Source organism: Lates calcarifer, linkage group LG8 (assembly GCF_001640805.2).
Source record: "Lates calcarifer isolate ASB-BC8 linkage group LG8, TLL_Latcal_v3, whole genome shotgun sequence".
Lineage (NCBI taxonomy): Eukaryota > Metazoa > Chordata > Actinopteri > Centropomidae > Lates > Lates calcarifer.
The window spans coordinates 6,078,362-6,096,159 of NC_066840.1; the positions used below are offsets into that span (position 1 = coordinate 6,078,362).

General features: G+C 44.2%; 1 protein-coding gene across 6 annotated transcripts in view; it reads right to left on the reverse strand.

The window, feature by feature from the left end:
* Nucleotides 1–17,798, reverse strand: part of tenm2a (teneurin transmembrane protein 2a) — a 221,344-nt gene that overhangs the window by 20,239 nt on the left and 183,307 nt on the right. For 3 of the 6 annotated variants that reach the window (XM_051072186.1, XM_018675473.2, XM_051072190.1), the window contains 9 exons: nucleotides 14,521–14,643; nucleotides 12,979–13,205; nucleotides 12,123–12,318; nucleotides 10,312–10,413; nucleotides 9,622–9,816; nucleotides 7,952–8,152; nucleotides 5,664–5,849; nucleotides 4,530–4,556; nucleotides 108–254 (listed from right to left, as the gene is read on the reverse strand). In XM_051072186.1, coding sequence (XP_050928143.1) covers nucleotides 108–254; nucleotides 4,530–4,556; nucleotides 5,664–5,849; nucleotides 7,952–8,152; nucleotides 9,622–9,816; nucleotides 10,312–10,413; nucleotides 12,123–12,318; nucleotides 12,979–13,205; nucleotides 14,521–14,643 — 1,404 coding nt within the window. The remainder of the gene's footprint in view (nucleotides 1–107; nucleotides 255–4,529; nucleotides 4,557–5,663; nucleotides 5,850–7,951; nucleotides 8,153–9,621; nucleotides 9,817–10,311; nucleotides 10,414–12,122; nucleotides 12,319–12,978; nucleotides 13,206–14,520; nucleotides 14,644–17,798) is intronic. The other 3 variants (XM_051072187.1, XM_051072189.1, XM_051072188.1) reach the window with 3 other exon arrangements.

Genomic DNA, 17,798 nt, shown 5'->3' on the forward strand with positions numbered 1-17,798 from the left:
ATTCATTATTTTTGCTCTAACATCTTTTAGTCCACCCACAAGCAAGATTTTTGCAAGTGGCTTTCTTAAGCAAGGGCTGCTTTACCCCAGATTTTCCCCCAGTTCACCTCCTTCGTTGTCCTTGTTGTCAGCACAGGAGGTCTCCATGGCAACACTGCAGCCGGGGCCCCTCCAGCCTGTCTGGCATTCACAGTGCCAGCTCTGCTGTCCCATGGTGCACTGGCCATTCCCGTTACACAAGTTAGGACAGCCGTCTGTGAGGAGAGGACAGAGGAGGAGAGAGGGGGAGGGAGGTGAGGAGGAAGGAAAAGGGGAGATGATGGGAGGGTGATTCTTGTTTGTTTGATCATCACTGATACATAGACGAGCAGACACATTCTCTCTCTTTCCTTCCCTCTCTCTCTCTCACACACACACTCACACACACAGTCATATGGTTATGATAGACCAATGAGTTTCACTCAATTTAATAAGCACACTGTAGCATACTGTAAGTATTGATTGTTCAAGAATCAATTTAATTCAGCAAGTCAATTTTCATGCACACCTTCCCATCTGTATGTCTCTACACCTGTGGTATGGTTGCTAACATGTGTGTGTGTGTGTGTGGACAGAGGTGGATGGATCACTTGATTCACTTACTTGATAGAGCCCCACCCGATCATCTCTCTCTCTCTCTCTCTCTCTCTCTCTTACGATTCAGTGTAGGTAATGGGATTCTGATGGCCTGAGAGTAATGCTTTCTCATGAGAGAATGAGATTATGTTCGACGGAGTGTGCATGTGCATGTGTGTGTGTATGTGTGTGTGTGTGTGTCTGTGCAGTGTCAGTCTATGAACTAATAAACCTTCACTTTTGCTTATGCAAAAAGTCCAACCAGAATCTATAGCCCTGGAGCCAAGTAAGTTTTGTAACTAGCATAGCAAGGCCACCCTCAACTTCAGAGTGACTTTAAGGCAAATAAAAGCAGACGCTTTAGGGCCGCCTGGATAAGGAAATTTGCAATTACAGAGGGCAGTACCGTTTTGTCAAAGAAACGTTATCTGGTAACTTTTGGTTGCTTGGAATAGTAAAGAATATTTAAAGAAGTAGTTTTACATTTTGAGATACAGGCTTACTTGCTTTTAGAGTCAGATGAGAGGATTAATACCACTCTCATTTCAATTCAGTATGAGTCTGAAGCCAGTAGTCAGTTAGCTTAGCTTAGCATAAAGACTGGGAGCTGTCTTAACAAAATCTACCAACACCTCTGAAGCTCGCAGTTCTATCTTGTTTGTTTAACCTCTACAAAAACCAACCTGTGAAAACTTTGAAAACAGTTTCCTGGTTTTATAAGGGATTATGTATGGGACTATTTCTTGGCAGGGAAGAGTGACTTCCTGGAGTCACAGTCAAGGTTGTTAGACAACCAGCAGAGACTCAAGGAATTCACTGTGTGCAGCCAAGAAAAACAACTGTTCATAATGCTACAACATTTCAGACAGAGCTGGGCTAGCTGTTTGCCCCGGTTTCCAGTCCTTATGCTGTGCTAAGGTAAGCTAAGCTAAGCAGCTGCTAGCACCACCTTCATATTGGATAGACATATACGACAGTGGTATCACTCTTTTTGTTAACTCTTGACAAGAAAGTGCATTTTGCAAAATGTCAGCGCATTCCTTTTAAGATTACATTAGAACAACTTCACTATATTGGGTCCAAATAAGAACATCAAATAAATGACAAGAAATTAAAAAAAAATCTAAAAGCTCACTATGACGTTTTTATATATTACATTTGATAATTTGTATCTATGCTCAGACAATATTGCCCATCAATGTCTTTTTCAAAAAGGCCTTTAACTCCTAGCCTGTCTTAGCATTTTCTTGTATTGCTCTAAATCACACCTTTCCAGCACTAACACAAAACTATGTGTTTGCCACATTATAATCTATCAGGGAGAGCGAAAAAAGGCATGATGACACACAATGACAATGTTTTCTCCAGCAGCACAAAGAGCCCCAAACAAACTTGTCACAGTGATTTTCTCTTCAATAAATGAGGGAGCGGGATGCGACACTCTTAAGTCTACCCACGGGAGATGGAGGCAAAGACAGGGTTGACTGATAAAACAATACGTGCATGCACGCAAAGGCACTTAGTCACAAACACACACCCAGCACGACGCACCCTAGAGATATGACCTGACATTTCCCACTCGGTAGTGGCGTGCCGACACAGAGTGAGGAAGGACAAAATAACCCAGTAAGAGATTATGAATATGAAATGCTTTTCATTGAGTCCTGCTCAGTAGATTAATGAACATATTTTCACTCAAGTTGCACTGTAGTATTTTGCCCTCTAACAAATCGTCGCATCAATAAAGCTATGCATTATGAATACAAATAGTGCAATCTAAACCGTGGCAGCAGCTAAATTAACAGGCATTTCACCCCAATTGGCGTTTTATCATATGTCTCAACCACCAGGCGATGAGGGAAAGTCAACAAAGGATTTTGCGAAAGACAGTGCGCCATCTTGTTTGAACTCTCAAGAAGAGTGGGGGGGGGGGGGGGCAGAGAAGCTTAACCACGTTTTTCAGCTCAACAAGAGGAATCAAATCAAAGGTTTTTATCTTTAATTATTACCATTTTCTGCATCAGGGGACTGCTCATGACGCTGTATTAACAGTCAGGCTGGAATAGATTGTCCCCAAGTATTGAGCTCAGGGAACAAAGGCAGTTAGCAGTGATTGCCTGTTAAATGGAGTTGCCATTTAAAGCAGCCAAATACTTATGAAGCACCCGGACAGGACAATCCATAGTGGGCATTGATCGGCTTGCCTGGGCAGGCCGGCACGAGGCTCCTCTCTCTTTAATGCCAGGACCCAGTCGATACCCCCTCATACTAACTAGAATAAAGTGGGATTTCAGAAACTATTAAGTCCACCCTCCCCACTAATGTAGTTGGACTTTGATGAAATCCCCTTAAAAAGGAGAAGAAATTGCCTTGGGTTATGGGTCAGCACTCACACTCTTGTGTGGTGTGCAGGGTGTGAGTATGTGTGAGCGGTTGGGTATTGGGGTATATGACTGGATAGAGAAAGGTACTGTGTAAGACTCTGGGGGAAGAAGTGAGAAAGAAAATGTGAGAGACAGTTAGAGACAGAGAGACAGAAAGAATGAGAAGAAAGTATATAAAAGAAACAAAGTCGAGACATTGTGCTGAAAAGCTCCACCACACTCTCCATTTCCCCTGTTTCCAGCACTGTCTGCACTAAAGGTCATAAAGTAAAGGTCATAGCCATAAATCCAAGACCACTGCTTATAGATGGCCCAGATAACTGTGCACTTATTCAGATCAACCTCCACTCATCTATTCTTACTCTTAACAAGCTACCTTAGAAATTACACTGATTACTTTGCCCCACATGTTCTTTCACCTGTCTCTCTGCTTCCCTTTGGCTCCATCTGTTCTTATTTATTCTCCCTCTCTGTCTCTTGCTCCCTCTTTAACCCTGCGATTTACCTTTTCTCTAGGCTGGCTCTTCATAAAACAATGAGCGCTATTCCATTAAGCGTAGAGGGTGAGAGGACACTCTCAACGTTGCTCCAGGGACCTGTACTGTCAGGCAATCTGTGCCGCTCTGTGTAACCCGACAGAGGTTCAGCTGCGGGGGTATCTATTAAGCATTCTTGCTGTGCGTGTGAGACAACTCGCCCTAGACCTGCACCCTTCTCTGTTTGCATCGATGTCTTAACCCTTATCCATGATTCTGTTTATCTTTGTGGGATCTGACTAAACTGTTTAGTTGGTTTTTTTTTTCTTGGCCTATGTTGGTGGATGGGTTTGATGAAAAGATAAAAAATATGGAATTATTCCTGTATGCTCACTGAGTCACACAGACACAATCAAACACACACACAAACACACAAACACACACACACACACACACACACACTCATGTGCTCACAAAATAAATTTATTAGCCACTCTACCATGGCCGGGACTGTTGCCATAAATACCCAAATGTAAACACACACACACTCAACAACTCTGTGTTTTTTGACAGCACATTAAGGCCTCGCATCAGTGGCCTATGAAATTCACCAATTACCTCAAAAGTTCTTTACGGCTTTCATCGTTTTCTCCTCGTGTGAAACAGCTGTGTTTACACAGTACATGACTAGAATACCTGAGAAGAGTGATGTGTTTGTGTTTCCACATTAGTAATATGGAGAAGAACACGCTCACACGCATGCACATCCACACATTTTCACAGCACAGCCCCTCAACACTGCTGATACCACACTAGGCTCTATGGTACCCCACAACACATCTAGGCTCAATGACAGCTAACCCCCGCTGTAGTGCACTGCTGTAAATGGTAGTGCACTATACGTAGGGAGTTATCATTGAGGATGGCACCCTAATCTACGAACAGATAGCACCACAGAGTCTACAGAGCCAAGCCAGGCCAAAACCCACAAATGCAGCAGCTAGCTTCTACCACCACAGGCTAAGAAACAAAACACCAGAGTCAGATACGGTACCTGCTTTGTCAACCATGCTCCCATGGTCTGCAGTGGGAGAAAACGTGCAAAAGGTAAGAGATGGGGAGAGTATTTTGTTTTTTTTAAATAAATGCAAGCAACATCATGCAGAGCTGAAATGAACAACAGGCAGGCTGAGATAAGCTAAACACTGAGAGTGTCTGGTGCTAGTGAAATGTGCTTTGCGCCAAGCTAAGGCCTGACAACTCTTTCATCTTGGGCTGATGCTGCAGTCAAAGCTGCCCTACTTTCTGATGGGGGGAACGGGGAGATCATAAACTGTTATTCCCCTGTGCGTATGTATGTGTTGGCGTGCGTGTGTGTGTGTGCATGTATATATATATATATATGTATGTGCATGTATATATATATATATATATATATATATATATATATATATGTGTGTGTGTGTGTGTGTGTGTGTTGCTTTTAGTGTGTTTGTGTGTGTATCAGATTGCAATCACAGTGCTTGTGGTGACAGGGAAATGAGACTTTGTGTCTCAAAGCACTGCGGGTGAATCAGAGGAATCTGGCACTCATCCATCCAAAGTGACAGTGATGTCAATATGAGACAGTGATTGACTGACATAAAAAGTCACACTCACTCACACACACACACACACACACACACACACACACACACACACACACACACACACACACACACACACACACTGGCACAACTGTATGCATGCACACATACACAATCAATGTGAGGGAGATATTTTTTGATCACAGTGAGGTGAAGAGTTTTACTTTTCATCACATAACTTTGGTGTTTCAAAGGCCATAGAAACTAACACTCCTGGGGTCTGCAGTTGAGAGGCAACCTAAAAACGGCTAAATCCTGCTCTTTTGTGATCCTCCCACCCCAACTTCTAAGAAGTTTCCTCCTCTCCTCTCTGTTCGCCCACCTCCTACGTCAACCCCTTCTCTTCAATTCCCTAAGGTCTCCCCTTTGCCTCCACTTCTCATTTCCCCATTCCTTTAACAAAGTGGGAAGGAGCTGCCAGTTTAGTCTGTTTTGGTGCTGGTGTTTCTGTGCACACCCACGTGTTGACACGCAGACACACATCAAACACACACACCTCCACACATGCTCGCACACACACACACACACATAGAGGTGCTTACCAATGGTGCAGTGCTCTCCGTTCCAGCCCTGGTGACATTGGCACTTTCCGTCCTTGCAGGTTCCGTGTTTGATGCACAGCGGGTTGCACACACGCTGGTCGCAGCCTGCGCCAGTCCAGCCCTCCTCACAGCGACACGCTCCGCCCATACACACTCCGTGGGTCCCACAGTCAACTGAACACACCTCTGATGGAAGTGAGAAAAATCTGGGTCAGATAAAGCATTTCTGGGCTCAAACGTTGATGTCCTTTGTAGGTTTATTTGCTATGTGTCATACTGTATGTGCACCCTGACACAATGGACGTACTACTCAGTAAACATTGATTTCTAGGTCAAACAATGAGCTTTTTAGATGTCTGGGTTGCATATATTTGTTGTTTCAACAAGATCAAAATATCTATTTTATAAAAGTGAAGCAGGCCTTAACTACATGTTGAAATATAGCCACTGAAGAACCACTCAAACAATGGTGGTGTGTAACTATAAGTATCTAAAAACTTTCACATTCAAACCCCATGTAGTCCACTTTTAACCTGCAAATCATAAAATCAGTGTTGTGTTTGACTTCATCCCAGCAAGTAACAATGTCACATTACCCCGGGCAAGTGCAAAAAAACATGGCTAGCACCTAGGTCTGCGAGACAATCTAAACCAATCAAATCCACATTACACTAAATACAACTCTCCACCATGCACCTTCAATTAAAATCAGTGATTGTAGTTTTGTGACGACAGGGTTTATTTCCTGAGCCTTCATTACAGTCACTGTTTGTGACTCTCAGACGTTGCAGGCAGCGACGGTGCATGTGGTGAGATGTGACAATCCCGCTCGTGTGCTCGGGACCCCCAGTGTGCAGGGAATGTAGTATGTACAGATGTTTTGATGCACACTTGCTGAGGGATCCTGCGGTGTGTAACAATGTTGTCTTTATTAAAGCTAAGTATTGCCTCCCTCATAACAAATGCTGGAGCTCTGTTTGTGATCCTGGGATGGGAAGCGTCTCAGGCTGGATTGGCGGAGGTTCATGTCTCTACCATAGTGGTAGCTTAACAGTTTTATTTTATTGAGATGAAAAGCAGTAGAAGTTGAGTATTTTATTATAAAAGGCTTTTAAACATTTGAACTGAGATACTTTTATAAGTGACAGAGAGTGACTCCAGGCCCCCTTATTATTCCTCTTGTCCCCCCATACAGACTTTATTTAATCTCTGGTTAACTGTAAGTGTCAATACCCACAAGGCAAACACACCACCAACATTCATGTAGTCACTGAGTTTATGAAACATCTGGACTTGGCATTTGATTAGCTCTCCCATACTAAAATCACTTCATTAGCTCTCAGGGCAATACAGAATAAACTTCAAAATTACAACAATAATCTATAAAGCCCATAACAGTTTAGCTCCCCAGTGCTTTTCGGACATGCTCACTGCCTGCAGTCCAATTAGACCTTTCAGTTTATTGTACAATGGTCTTCCAACTGTACCTATACATTTCAGATCTGGTGAGGAGGCGTTTTCTTTGTCCTTGCTCTCTGGAACTGCCTAATGACCTGTGGTCCGTCATAATTACAACTTTTTTTTCTGTGTTCTCATGCTCATGATTAGCTGCTCTGTGGGTGTGTATGTGTGTGTGGGGGTCTGTGTTTACAGTTTTTGTCTGTGGGCTGGGTGCGGAGGTTTGTTATGTGTTTTTGTGGGTGGTTTTTCTTCATATTTCTTCATTTTCTTCTCCCTCTTTTGTCATTGTGGCTACATTTTCTTGTATTTTATTTATTATATTCTTTTATACATGTCACATGTTGTTGCTGTTATGTAAAGCCCATTGTAATGAAATGTGCCATATAAATAAAAGCGCCCTGCCATGCCCATTTTGGGTTCTGAGCGCCACCCTGATAATCATAAAAAGCTGTCATAACCATACTGTCAGTGACAGTTTACTGAGACAGATTATTTTCTATAGTCTTGACAGTAAAAAAAAAAAAAACTTGCCATATTTTATTCCTGCTTGTTCCAAATTGGCTGAGATAATACAACAGTTGCTGTATCTCATTTCTGAGCAACTTTGTGGTTTTGTAAATTTCATCCAAGCCCAGTTTGAAAACCAAAGCAGTATGAAATAAAATGGTAAACTAATTAGCCATGTATCCTTGGGGACCACAGAATATGTTTAGACAGTGGGTAGTCAGTAGCCCTGTTCTCCACATGATGATACCCCAAACTCCATCTTTATTGCATGTTTCACTCCCACAGGCGAACCACCAGCTGTGAAAGTCAGCCATGCTTACCCATGGAGCAGTCAGGTCCCATCCAGTTGGGGTCACAGCTGCACAGCCCAGTGTCTGGTATGAAGGCCCCGTGGCCATGGCACTGGTCAGGGCACTGGGCCCTGGGCAATTCGCAGTGGAGCCCTCCCCAGCCTGGCTTACAGTGGCACTCCCCATTCACACAGATGCCATTGTTGGAACATGTAGGATCCAGGCAATCCACTGCATTAAACCAGAAATACACCAATGTGCAAAAAAAGAGGAGAAAAACACCACAGAGAAAAAAATGAGCAAAGACTAACACAACAGCTGATGTTAGAAGCAAATTAAATATTATGGGTTTTTTTAGAAAGACATGTGACAGAGCACATATTTTCATTCTTTGTGTATACAGAAAGATAATGAAATAAAAGAAAGTATTACAAGACATATTACTAAGGCAATTAAAGCACACAATAATGAATAGCTGAGTCTATAATTGGGGCATAGCAGCAAATGTGTTCCACTCTGAAAGGCCTCGCTGACACATTATTCGGTGTGAGCGTCCTCCTGTGCTTGGGAGCGTGTGTGTGCATTTGTGCTTATGTGCTAATACATGGGGGAGAATCTGACACTGTCAGTCTGCCAGGTTGACAGGCAGCTCTGAGTCCAAGCAGTGAGTGAAAACCAATTTGACAAATTACCTCCTCCCGGCAAAGCGCCCACCCACCCCTCCTCTAGCCTCCTCTCACTGCTCTGTCCTGGCCCGCTCCCTCCTTCTCCTTCTCTCTCTCTCACTCTCTCTCTCCCCCTCTCTCCTTGTCCTCTTTGTCTGACACCTCTCACACCCTCCTCCTCCTCCTCAGGCATGATTGACCCCCGCCACACCTCGTCGCACACACACATTCATAAAAAGCGCATGCTCGCACATAACCTCGGCCCTCCGTTTTCTGTTTGCCTGGCAGAAACGGCGGATCACACTTATCGATTTTCATGTCGCTGGCACTCCAGGTAAATTGTTTGAGGGACTCCTGCTGTGATGAATATCAGATTTGAGACCAGAGGAGAAGGGGGAAAAAAATTGGATGAGAGGGAGATGGAGAGAAAAAAAAATGAAGAGCAAGAGAGAAAATGCTGACCTTGTTCTCTGGCCCTTTCTCTTGACTTCTTTCTGTCACTCCACTCCCTTTTTCCCCCCTTTCTTGTTCTTCACCCCTGGCATGCTGCATGGCTCTCTTTTCTCTCTTTCTTCATACATATTCACCTCTCTCTGCTGCCCCGACTCCCCCACCCATCTTTCATCCCTCCCTCTTTTCTCTCTTGCTTTCCGTCTCTCTGAACGACTGAGAATGTGGCGTGCCGATCCTTCTTAACAAGGATCAATAGAAGCGATTTCTTCCCTTAATAAAATCTCTGATGTGTTTGGCTGCAGCATCATACTTCATCTGTATATATGGAGGAAATGGCAGACACTCACTCAGGGTAAGATTATGCTATGATGAGCTGTCTAACTGGAGTTAGAGAGGAGTGTGTGTGTGTGTGCATCTGTGGATGTGTGATATGTGCTTGTTGTACTGAAAACATTCATGTTTCTTTCAAAATAATCACTCAGACATGCTGAAACCCACACGTACAGGCAGAGAAGAGCTGACACACATTAAACCATCATACATCCTTGAGGATAACTACATCATTAACTCTTCTGCTCTCACCCTCTGCACAGTTTTGCCCTTTGTAGCCAATGGAACACACGCAGTTGCCATCGGTGCAGGTGCCGTGGCCGCTGCAAAGAGGGTCGATGCACTGCGTGACGGGGACATCACACTCCGGCCCTTTCCAGCCACTGTAGCACACACAGGAGCCCTTGTCGTATTGGCCGTTACCGCTGCACAGCACAGGGCACGCCGCTGGAGGAACAGACCAACAACCACAAAAAAAAAAGGAAACAGGAGAGATTAAAGCCAGGAAATGAAAACTGAAAAACAATTAGCAGGCTTTTTTAGATTTCTCAAAGCAGTGAAAAGCCACGCTGTCCACCCACACACATACCCATACCCGCCTAACCCCGCCAACACTTCACCGTGCAGGAGGGTGAATAGAGTGGTTAAGGGGCTGAAGAGTGGCGATGACATGAAGAGTAATTACAGGCAGAGGTAACTAAACTATTCATCAAAGCTGTCTATCCCAGGTGAGCGCAGAGCCAGGGAGGCATTAGCTGGAGGGAGCTGCCATTCATCATCAGTCATCTTGTCTCGGCGCCACCTAAGGCCACGCGCCATCTTACCGCTCTTAATCCTCTATACTCTCTGCACGGTGCTGAAATGTACCTGCTTGTCTAATTAGATGGCGAGAAAACAACAGAGTTTTCCAGTGGAAGAAACACATTTGTAGGCGGCTAATACCTTTGGAGCAGTCCATGCCATGGAATCCTGGGAAGCAGTGACACACACCAGAATTGCACTCGCCGTTGCCATGGCAATTGCGCGGGCACTCTTGCACTGAATCTGTGAAGAAGACAAAGTGAGACAGACAGAGAGAGAGAGAGAGAGAAAGAGAGAGGAGGGGATGGGTGAGAGAGTTTGATGGCAAGCATCAAAGCGTTCGATTAAATCATTGGCACCATTCATTCTTTGAGATACTACAAATCGAGTCAAGGCGCTCTGGGTCTCGCACAGTCGCACAGACATCAAAAGCAAAATGCCCTCCTCCAAGATTCCATGCGTTCCTTTTCAGTGCATTTTTCAGTTTGGTGAGAATGCATTTTGAATCAGCCATTCCTGGAGATAGTATCCATTACCCATCCACCATTTCTCTGCACACTGTATCAGAAAATAAGAGCATTCCCCGGCTTTATACCAACATCCTCCAACCTTCCTGCTCCTTTTTCCACATTCTGGCATTCCTGCTTTGCTTGTTTACTACTGACTCTGGTCCTACTGAGGTCATTAATACTTCATCTGGGTGTGGTTGTTTGGCAGATTTGGGCAGATTTTTGCCAGAGTGTCTTTCTGCCTGCATGACTTCAGCGCACTACCCACCTTTTAGTGTCTCTTAACCCACTTATAAGACGAGAACAGTTTGGTGTGAAGGACCGTGGTCGATGCTAATGGTGAGGATGCATTTTGGTCTTTTATCCTTCCCTTCCTCCCTCACTTGTGCTTTCTCCAGCTCCCACTCTTCTTCAAAACATTACTCAGCCCATCCACGCTGCCTTCCTCTCCAACACTTCCTCCCTCTTTCTCTGCCCTCAGCCATTTCCCCCTAAAATCTCAACCTCCTTGTCTCCCTCTTACCCTAATGCCACCCTCTCTTTTGCTCCCCTCTTCAGCTCCTCCTCCTCCCGTCCTTTACTCCACTTCACTCTATTCTGCCGTTGCCCCCACCATTATGTCTTTCCTCCACCCCCCCACCCCCCCACTACTCACTCTAATTCTGCCCTTGCCGCCTCTGCCTCTCCTTCTCTCCACTACTCCTACTGCTGAAAGCTCTACCGCCAGATATTGACAGTGAAGGATTCTTTCAATCTGCTTGACACTTTCTATCCATCCCCCTTGTTCTCACACTTGTGCCTCCAACACAATTGAAATTATTTGGGGTGCTGTTCCAGGTCCTAAAACATCCAGTTTGCAGGGTTGCTGCAGTATTTTATTTGGATATGTTCTGGTTTTAGATCTGGTGAAGTGACTGTTCAGTATCCTCTTACACACCATGAAAATGATTCTAAACTCTCTGACATAACAAGCAGTTTTTTGTTTTTGAATACACACTATCTATTTGTCTTACTACATTTTGGCAAACACATTTTTTTTTAACTCGCTACGTGGTCCTGCCCACATTGTTGCTTTAGTTGTGTTGCCAGTAGCAACATTGTGCACATGCTGCTGGTGTGAAGTCTTTGTAATGTTGGGGGACAAATATTTGACTTAAATGTTCCTCCTTTAGTGGAGCTCCACCAGCTTTGTTCATTAAAGTGTGTGGACAGGTCTTATGGAGTACTGCTGCATATGTGAAAATTGTTGCATTTTGGTGTGTGGAATAAAAAAAGACAATTTTGATCCTTCCAGTGTTATAGGAGTACAAAGCACTCTCTTCAATAATCAGTGTCACTGGTGGCAAATAGCTTCTCCCTACACTTTCCATCTTGTAAATGCTGGTGCTTAATCCCACCTTCACATCCCCTCATCTACACCTACAAATTCTGACTCCTTCTCACCCATGACGTTTGTGCTGAAGGAAACTGTCTCTCTCTCCCGACCGTCGTTGTAGAAGGCCAGGTGCCAGGCACCGGCGTCCAGGTACTGGACAAACACCGCCTCGTTGAGGACCACAGTTTGGATGCTCCTCCTCTCCCGTGGAGACTCCACCACACTCCACTTCTCTTTCCCATCCAGGCGCTCCATATAGTCATACTACGGGAGAAAGAGTGAGAGAAAGTTGAATGGAAGTGAGGATGCAAGTATGAAATCTGTGATTCATCTATGAAGTGCTGTGGTGGCACTTTTTTTTTTAGACTTTGAAAAATGACCCATAGTTGTATATGTGGGAAGATTAAAAGATGGAGGGAAGTAAGTGTGGCTGGAAATTGCCAGGGAAGCATGAAGAATGCAACAGAGAGATCCTTGAGGGCTGTCATTCTCTTTGGGTCTCTGGAAACATTACAGAAAGCGTTTTTACTGCAGCACTGTAGCCTGAGCTTCATGCTCTTTACCAGCTCAGGTCAGGCAGTGAAACAGTTATCTGGATGCAATTATCCCATTCTACAAATCAAATTTGCTGTTAATTGAGTAGTTTCTAATTAATAAGAGGCAGTAAAAGTTACATTAGTGTGAAATCTAATTAAGTGTAAATCTTAGCCCAAATGAGTTTTTTCAAACAACTATTATAATGAATCACAAATGAATTTTAAAATGTCCCATGACACAAGGACATTTTTTTAAAATGTATTCTCCATTTCGGCTGATCAATATGAAGATAGAGGGTTTGTAATGATTAAAATAATAATACTGTGATTAGCCCATTCCCCCCTGAAGGTGTAAAATCCACACTTGCTTGCTCTCGTCAGATTTTACCTGTGCGTGTGACGGAGGCAGGCCTTTGCGAATGTATACTCCAAACAGGGCGTCCTTGCCCAGAGAGATGTTGAACTTGAGGAACTGGGGTTGACTAAGGTGGAGCAAGGACCTCCAAAACACCCCCGGGGGGACTTCTTGGGTCACCCGCCTTCCGACCTCAATGTTGCCTGTGTCTATACTGCTGTTCCGGCCTGCCCACGGACCTGGAGCGAGGGGAAAAGAAACTGCATAATCTGTGATTATAGGCATCGATTGTCAGAGTCAATAGTTAATCATCACAGTTTATTGGAAATAATCTTCTATAAAAATTCATGGCCATTGAATAGTAGAGGATGAGGACCATTAGCTCTGCAAACTGTGTGCCCACAGTTTATGTTGAAATGAGTGTTGTTACATGTGATGGTGGGATGCAAAATGATGCCTTTGTACAAAAGCCTGCAACATTGTGGACTTTGTTGTCGGGGCTAAAATGAAAGAGAGCTGATAGAACTGCAGGGCAGAGCTTTCCAAGCAGACGCACAGACAGGCATGCACGCAGAAAAACACAGCATCCTGCAATCAGGTCAGTCGTCTAACAGCAGAGCGCTGGGGCCCAGACTGAGCGAGAGTGTGAGTGTGTGTGTGTGCAAGAAATAAAAGTAACAATGAGAAGAACAACGGCAGCATCTGGCCTAGACGGCTAGAGAACACAATACAACAGTCCTCTCATTAATACAGAATACAGACACAGAGCAGTAGCCCACATGTACCTATAGTACACGCTGTGTGTGTTACTGAGCGAGATCGAGCGAGTGAAAGAAGAATAGATAGAAAACCGCATGGGGGCCTTAAAAGAGAGAAAGGGGGAGGTGGGGGTTGTGCAGTCGGTGTTTTACCTTGCTGCTGACTGTGACGATAAACCTAGCTTGACACAACTCAGCGGAGTGGTTAAACAGCACACACTGATAATACAGCTAGTACTGCGTCATGAATTATGGAAATATTTTAGTGTGTTTGGGTGCAAAAAAAAACTGTTGGACTGTTTTGGTATGTTACGCAGCAGAAGTAGCATTTAAAGGCCTTGATGGGATAAGGCTGGCATTATTCCTTATTTTTCTTGCATTCAACAAATCCAACAATGTGTTAGTCTGTCATTCAGTACTTTCTGACTCCCCTGTGCCCCAAGCCAGCTTGTTCCCACTGAAGACATAAATCTTTAAAACAGCGTCAAAAATATGTGGCTTTATTTTAGGAGTAAACAGTGCGTTTGCTGGGGACTATTTTCAGCAGTGGATTAATACACATTTGGCATGCTAGTTAGTGTTTACAGCACTGGGGTGATATACAGAATGTGTGGTGGACTAAAATACAATACCCCTGCTCATTGTAATGAAGGAGTATGTCAGCCAGTGCAGAGTGCGGCTCATTAATGTGTTTTTTAAAGTTTTTGGACAACAGTGAAGCTCCATGGCTCTGAGAAATAAGCTGCATCAGGCTTTTGCTACACAGAGAATATTTAATGATCTTCATTTTGCGGGGTGCGCATGCTGTAGTTCATACCTCTGCCTCCAGAGGGCAGCGTGGCCACATCACTGTTGACAGGCAAGCCAGCTCCCAGTCCGTTGTTCAACACGGGGCCGTCGGATGGCTTCAGCTGCCATGTCAAACCCAGCAAGTTGATTGCTGCACACAAAGGGATGGAGGGACAGAGAGAGAGAGAGACAGAGGGGGAGGGAGGGAGGAAGGGAGAGAAAGACATGTCACTTGAATGGTGGATTGAGTACAGGTCCCGGATAGAAACTTGAAAGCTCATCAAGCCAAACAAATACAGGAGGCCAAACCTCCGAGCCTGATCTGTCATTTATACGGCAAGTAGTGCAGCTTTTATAGAACACTGCTTTTAAACTTGTCTTATCAATCAAACATACTACACTTAAACAAAGTGGCATCTAACCTACAGCACAAGAATGGAGGCAAGCATTACAAAACAGACAATTAAAAAACCATAAAGAAAAAAAAAAAATCTTTGTTTCCTTTCCTTTACCTCAACCTCTCACAATCTTCTTTCAACCTGACAGCATCTCCTGCTTTTATTTGGAAGCCTTTACACCATCTCGCAGAGAACAAGTGACAGATTACTCTCTGAAGAGATCGCTCTATGACTTTCCCTTCTCCTCTTCTTTTGTCCTCTGTTGTGTTATTGTGTGCTGGTAGTATAAGGCTGCTCGAATGTGTTCGCTCTTCACTTTGTCAGCTCTTTACTCTCGCCCGCGTCTCTTCCCTCCTTACCCTGCTGCCAAACGTCTCCTCCCCCACCAAAAAAACAGGAGAGTGGAAACAGAACAAAAAAACCCCAAAAACTGAACAGTGAGAAAACAGTTACGGCACACAAAGGAAGAAGTTTTTTTTGATGACAGGTATGTTTGTGAGTGTTGTAACTGATTGTTTTAATCTCTCTTAATGCTTTTGAACAATCTCCTTAGTAGAGAAAGTGGAGATACATTGTTTGCTCATGTATGAATATTTAAAAGAAAATGTTTTACAAAAGGCATAATGCACCTGCAGTGTTGGATGTATGCATGAACACAGCGATGTGAGCTTTGAGAATTCACATGCATTATGTAGGTGTTATTGCGTGCCTCTAAGCATTGGCCTTATCCCCACAACATGAGCCTCTAACACCTGCATCTGAAGCCTGGGAATCAATTTCCCTCTCGTCAAATTCTATCTCCACTTGCCCAGGGTTTGCACACACAGGGATGAGTGTAAAAAAAGTTGCAGAAGAAGGGGATGCGGCTTTAGGATTTGCTGCCGGGGCAGACTCATTCTCACCCATCTCTCTCCTACACTCTCTCTCTTGTTTCTTTGTTTCTTCCTTTTTATCCCCCCCCCCACCGCTACACCACCACAGCACCACCCTCCCCACTGCTGGTCAAAGGAAAGCGCTGACACCTCGGCTGCTGCCTGGCCTCCGCTGTCAGCTCTTTTTTATTTTTCATTGGGGTGGGGTTGGGGGGTATAGAGAACAAGAGAGAAGGAGAGAAAGCAAAAAAGCAAGAGAGACTACAGAGTCCCCCCCCCACCCCCACCCCAACTCACCCCATCTCTTTTCTTATATCCACCTCTTGCCCTCTCCTCTCTCATCGCATTGACCTTCATTCCTCTCCCTCTCTTCCTTTTAATTCCCCTTCTTTTCTTCCTCCTTTTCTTCTTATCTTTGCCTGTCCTTCGTTGTAGATAACACAGACATGCATCCACGCACGCTTGCGGGCGCACGCACACGCAAAAGATGGTATCATGGGGAGCAGTCGATGGAAAGATTACCTATTGAATCAGCTGGAGACAGTAAGCAATCGTGAGTCTATTGTGACGGCGCTCTCAATCTAGGTCATCCCCAGGAACACATCAGACAGCCCTATAGTTAGTTTTTTGCGTATGTCTTTTCATTGTGTGTGCATGTCGGTGCACATGTGTGGTTTTTCCCGAGTTATTTTTTTCTCTCCTCTTATGTTTTCTTTTTCTCTGTAGGTGGTTGTGAAAAGTTGACCAATAGATGGCACTCTCACTCCTTTGCGACAGGAGCACAAAAGCCAATGCTTTGTCAACAGGTTTCTTTGCAGCAAGACACAGAGCAGGAGAGAGAAAAAAGACTTAGGAAAAGAGAGACACTTGTTATCATTCTCTTTACAAGTACCATCCCTCATTTTAACAACACTTCTAACTTTGTTAGGGTGTAATTTTAGCCAAAATGAAACTGCTGAAATTGATGTATTTAGCTTTGTGTTGCCATAATTTTAAGCATTTTCTTTTCGGATCATAATTGCTGTAATTACTGTTTTCAAGCTGCATTGGAAGGCTTTATTAAATGCCATGCCAATAAAGCCTATCTGAATTGAATTCGACTGACAGACAAGGGGAGAACAAGAGAGACAGTCTGTCTTGGGCTGTGTCTTCCTTTTTAATCTGCCTTCTCACTTATGTTCATTTTAACATACACATATACACACAGAAATGCGCATGTACGCGCACACGGAAAGATCACAGGGAAGCAGGTTTAACAAGCAAACGAGTTGGATTAAAAATAGATCAGATGCTTCATGAGGTTTTTATGTAATCTCGATGCATAATTCAGAGAGGCAAAGTGCTTGCCAGTATCATCTGCAAAAGACAGCATCTGAAACAGCAGCTGCACACGTGATCCAGTGACAAAAAAAAAAGAAAAAGAAAAAGAAAAAAAATGAGGAAGGACGGACTGATGGACAGAGGGACAGAGTAGATGAAAAGAAGGAGGTGGTGGCCGGGCTCAGAGAGGGGGGCAATGGCCTCCGGGAGCTCTTGGAGAAATTGTGCCGAACCTCGGCAGAAGAGGAGAGGAGAGGAATAGAGAGAATAGTGGAGGACAGCGAGAACTGAGAGAATATTAAAGAACATATAAATTCCCTGGAGGATTAAAAAAAAGAGCAGGAAAACAGGCTACAGATGATGTTGCAGAGAAGAGAAGAAGAGATGAATAAGGGCCCCCACAGATGAAATGAGGAAAGGAGGGAAGATGGCAAGTGGAGAGGAAAGATTTAAGGGATGAGTGGCCCTGTATTCATTGAGCGGATGGGTGAGAAAAAATGGTCATGATTCATCCTCTGACAGTAAGTGGTTCACAACACGGGCAATCAGACAGAAATACAATGCACATGTGTGTGTTTTTGGGAAATATTTATACGTTTCAGAGTTAAAGGGTGTAAATGGATTTCTGCATGAGAGGAAAAAAGAGGGAGGCAGAGATGGAGAAAGGTGACTTTGTGGCAGCCTGTGCACTGAGTGTCCCCTGACTGGAAAATATT